Genomic DNA, 5,007 nt, shown 5'->3' with positions numbered 1-5,007 from the left:
CTCCTCCTCCTCGTCCGGAGCCCGATCTTGAGAAAGTCCGGACTGATCTTGAGCCCTCTCACGCCGCATTAAAGCTGCCCCCTGACCACGAGGAGCAACTTCGGGAGCATCATGAGGCGGGCGTATAGGCGGCAAGTCTAAACGAGGGGGGATCAAGCGACCATGCCCGCGGCCACGTAGAAGCGCGTTGTAGCAATCGAGATGAGGTCGGCGTATAGGCTGCAAATCCATACGGGGGGGCACCAAGCGGCCATTCCCGCGACCACCATGGAAAATTGGTCCATCGGGCCACCAATTTACATTGTCTATGGGCACAACCGCAGCACGACGGCGAATGGCTGGTTCTTCCAGCCTAAAGAAACGGTAAAGGGGACCCAGCTCACGAAAACGTTGCACAAACTCCCGGAAACTTATAGGTTGAAGAGGCTCAGGCATCACTAAACCTAATTCTATTTCCGGAAGCGATATTTGCACGGTAATATTTGGACCGTAACCCATTTTGTGTTGTTACAGTCGCGCGAGTTCGACTGAGACTGAAGAGCTAGAGCATTCTCCGTCGCTAAGGGCCATGCGGACCTTCGTAAGGAGATCTATTTTATATAAACAGACGACCTATCTCAACCATTCGTCTAAAGTAACCTTAGAGGACTGAGCATTTGAAACACATGTTTTTTTTAGCCTGACTTTACTCTCGTATACTCGCATCTTTTTTGCCTGACTTTACTCTCGTATCTTCGCACATTCTTTTTAAAATATTTCAAAACTAAATATCGCGGTATTGATACTAATGTATAACTGTGGATTTTTTGGAAGAGGAAGAATAAAAAAGGTTGCAATTTAAATTTAATAATAAACAATTTATTGTCTGTTTCGAATACATTGTTTATGCAGTAAAAAATAAAGCTAACAGCTCACAATCGACGAGTTGACGCATATCGAAGATATTGCTCTCGCGTATCGCTTTTTCTTGATTCATTACATTGGACGCGATGTTTAAGAATTGTGTGTACTTAACATCGACTGTATCAACGATTCTAACTAAGCGCTCAAACATTACGTTGATACACTCGTACAAACTGAACATACGGCGTAACGTGGATTCAATCACTGTCACATACACGTTAGAGGATTCGAGACGTATGAGCCTAACGTCATTCATCGCACTAACTTTGATTGTTAACGGTCCGACGCTTATAAAATTGTCCTTGTAGTCATTCCGAATTAATTTGGAAATATTCCATCGTTGCTCGTAGAGACCTTTCCACGTTTCGACAGACAGTATCAATTCTCGTCCTTGATGATCTCCTATGGCGATCTCCACGTAAGGTGGGCCAACGTTATTTCCAATCTCCAAATACTTGTAACTCGTAGCTGTCAAAGCGTAACGTCTGCTCAATAAGCGCGCTGTACGACGCTCCGTCGAAATGCTGTAAAAGAAAAATCAAAAGTTTATCACACAACGTTGCATAAACGCTATTAGAATATCGAAACTTACCCATTGCATTTCTTCTTCACTTCACCACTGTACAATGTGTTACTTCCCTCGGCAAAGTACATTGCGAATCGTTCGTTCGAGCCTCTGATGCAATACTGATGTTGCAAGAAATTATGATGCTTATTTGAAGATTAATGCTTCTGCACTTTTTAAGGAGAGGGGAGGCTTCCCCCTCTTTCAACAATTTCATCATTGTCGTCGTTATCGCTTTCACATGTCACGACACGTGTATGCTTCTGCATTTTTTTAAGGAGAGGGGAGGTTTCCCTCTCTTTTTAAAATAATTGCATCATCGTCGTTATCGCTTGAACATGTCACGACACGTTTTCGCGATCCGGCAACGTTGTACAAGAACGAAACGTTAAACATAATGTACATGACGTACGTGAAATATGAAACATGTATAAGAACGTTAAACGAAATATGAACAACCTATATGAAACATGAAAAAACGTTGGAGAAAGGTCGATGTAATGGAGGGGGAAAGGAATAGAAAACGAATCTCGTATATTACGTATGTTTATTCATGTAATTCTGTCCACCAATTGAAAAGTTTGAATACATTTTGTAAAGCACAATGTTTATTCGTACGGTGTTGTCCACATTGAAAAGTATTAGCATCATCTAGATTATTCAGATTATCCACGTCTTCGTAATCCACATCCAGGCTCTCGATGTATGCGTATTCTCGCCGACTGTCCAGAATCAATTCTCCCAGCCATTCTCGTTTCTCGTGCCCTTTGACGTACACAATCTCCTTGTTGTCATAATTTTCAGCACCCAGTACTGCAGTTGTAATCACTTGTCTCGCTTTCCGGTACGGAACCACCCCGTCGGTGCCCCATCTTAGCCCATGATGACAGGCAGTAAGCCAGGAAGCACAGGATTTCATCAACCAATCCCATGGCTGGGGGCTGTCAAAAATATAATGCGCGAGAACGTTTCCCCCTCTAAGAGCAGCGAATTCTTTTACGACAAATCCACTTAATCGTCCAAGGGGGAAACCTTGCAGATCCACGAACGTCGGCACAGACATGTCGCGGTCGAAACGAAGACTGTGGTCCACGTCGATGTATCGTATAATATATATATATATATATGCTCAGAATTAGGTGATTTTGCGCATAATGTTTGTCAACGGGTTGTACTGAATCACACGATCGTGTATTATGAGTGCATACGCGCCGGTGTTCTTCGGCACGTTATCTTTAGTTTCGAATTCTATTCGCACGTCAACGGTTGCGCTCTTAATCGATTCGACTTGCCGACTACAATCTATTATGCAGAACGGACCTCTGTTTAGAAAGTTGGTGACGGTGAGATTCGGCTCGAGATACTCGTATCCGAGGTAGTTTTTGCAGAAACGCGCATACATCTCGTATAGAATAGCCCATCTATTTTTGGCAAAATCAAGATCCATTTCGATGTAGGGATAAGATTCAGAATTCAGATAAAGTTTCACGTTGGTCAAATTGCAATGATCGAATCGGCTCGTGTCCTCAGACATGTTATTTTTTCGACCGGTTTGCATAGCGAAAATGACGTAACGCGGTTTCTCGAGCTGAGTAGCGGTCTTGATAGCCCACGAATGCTTGGTAGTGCATTGCAATAGTGGAAACTCGTAAAGATCCCATGAGCCATGCTGCGAAAAGCCATGCTAAGATATCGTCCGTTCTCCAAAGTGCGCAGCATCGAAAGTTTATTTATGTCACTCAAGAGCACGTGCGGCATTCGCCACTGAATTTTAAACAACTCGAGAACGGGCTGCAACGCCGAATTGCCCTTCAGGCAATTGTTATTGTTGCGCGCTCGTATCAAGATCAACTCGTGACGAGCATTGATCACTATGCGTCTATAATCTTCGCAGAATCCCAACAGCACGTAGAGCGGGACACAAAAATTAAAATACCCGTTAGCGGTAGTCATCTGCGTTTCCCAGCCGGCATTTCGCAGAATCACGCTTTTGTCGGATGACAGCGTTACATAGTTTTTGAGCATACTGGTTATGCCCACGTTTCTATTACGATCAATTTCAACGCCGTTCAACTCGTATCTTATCTCGTCGAACATAAACGCAACACAATTATTTCCCAATACCACGTCACCGCTGGCCCCTTCAGGTCTCTTCTTTTTAGTAATTCTCCCCTCGATGTATAAGAAGCTCTCGTACGGCAATGTATACAAATCTTGTTGTTGTATGGGTATTCTTATCTCGTCGCTGTGCCCGTACGTTGTATTTGCATACGGCGAATAAGCGTGGATTTCAATCTTGACGATTCGATCGTCAAAGATCGGCTCGTCTCTGACGTTTAGAATATCAGTCATTTTTTTTTTAAGATTTTCGTACCGCAAATCCTAGTGATTGTAAAAATTTAACGTTTGATGCGCTGAGCTTTTTCTTCTCAGTTGACCGAGTCGGATTATCAATCGATGATGTCACCGTCCTTATAAAGAATGCGTTATCTCTCCGTGCGCGCTCGGCTCCACTCAACACAAGCATCTCATGTGTCACGCACGCTTTCGAACGTGCAACCTAACTGTAATCTCTTCTCCTTGAAAGTCCAATAATTGTCCGTTTTGATCGACAATTCGTATGGTGAGAGTCGTAACGCTCCGTACGATTACCGGAAGGTAAATGATCTGATTTGGCCTTTCACTGAGCTTATATCCTGAAGGCACGCTCGGCAAAAATTCATGAATCGTATGCACACGCGCACCGTTGTTGTATGCACCCGCAGTTACACTCGAGTGCTTGGTCGTACGTTGCAAAAGCGGATATTCGTAAAGATCCCACGAGTGAAAAGCCATGCTGAGGTATCGTCCGCTCTCCAATGTGCGCAGCATCGAAAGTTTATTTATTTCATTCAGTATTACGTGCGGCATTCGCCACTGAATCTTAAACAATTCTATCACAGGCTCTACCGCTGAATTGCCCTTTAGGCAATTGTTATCGTTGCGCGCTCGTATCAAGATCAATTCGTGACGAGCGTTGATCACTACTCGACGGTAATCCTCGCAGAATCCCAACAGCACGTAAAGCGGAATGCAAAAGTTGAAATAGCCATCAGCGGTAGTCAACTGTTCTTCCCAGCCGGCATTTCGCAAAATCACGCTTTTGTCAGATGACAGCGTTACATAGTTTTTGAGTGAGCTAGTTATGCCCACGTTTCTATTACGATCAATCTCGACACCGTCGAGTTCATATCTTATCTCGTCAAAGATAAACGCAACACAATTATTTCCCAAAACCACGTCACCGCCGACCTCCTCAGGTTTCTTCTTTTTTGTCAGCCTCCCTTCGACATATAGAAAGCTCTCGTACGGCAATGTATACAAATCCTGTTGCTGTATGGGTATTCTTATCTCGTCGCTGTGCCCGTACGTTGTGTTTGCATACGGCGAATAAGCATGGGTCTCAATCTTGACAATTCGATCGTCAAAGATTGGCTCGTCTCCGATATTTAGAATATCAGTCATTTTTTCTTCTTTTTTAATCGAGATTGTCGTACCGC

The 5,007-nt window shown here is 43.8% G+C and overlaps 1 protein-coding gene across 1 annotated transcript; it reads right to left on the bottom strand.

Moving 5' to 3' along the window:
- Positions 1 to 803: 803 nt before the first annotated feature.
- On the bottom strand, positions 804 to 1,636 carry LOC120359253. Its single transcript, XM_039456075.1, has 2 exons — positions 1,496 to 1,636; positions 804 to 1,427 (listed from the first exon to the last, which is right to left on the bottom strand). The coding sequence occupies exons 1-2, from the start codon at positions 1,555 to 1,557 to the stop codon at positions 884 to 886; spliced, it is 606 nt and encodes a 201-aa protein (XP_039312009.1). The 5' UTR covers positions 1,558 to 1,636; the 3' UTR covers positions 804 to 883.
- Between the last annotated feature and the right edge of the window lie 3,371 nt (positions 1,637 to 5,007).

Source organism: Solenopsis invicta, chromosome 12 (genome assembly GCF_016802725.1).
Source record: "Solenopsis invicta isolate M01_SB chromosome 12, UNIL_Sinv_3.0, whole genome shotgun sequence".
Classification (NCBI taxonomy): domain Eukaryota; kingdom Metazoa; phylum Arthropoda; class Insecta; order Hymenoptera; family Formicidae; genus Solenopsis; species Solenopsis invicta.
The sequence above is the reverse complement of the archived record's forward strand: the minus strand, read 5'-3'. Positions and strand labels throughout refer to the sequence as shown.

Bases quoted from the DNA above. Each gene is read 5' to 3' on its own strand.
- LOC120359253 (XM_039456075.1), bottom strand. From the start codon at position 1,557: ATGTACTTTGCCGAGGGAAGTAACACATTGTACAGTGGTGAAGTGAAG. The intron at 1,428-1,495 runs GTAAGTTTCGAT...TTTCTTTTACAG, and splicing joins GTGAAGAAGAAATGCAATGG to CATTTCGACGGAGCGTCGTA.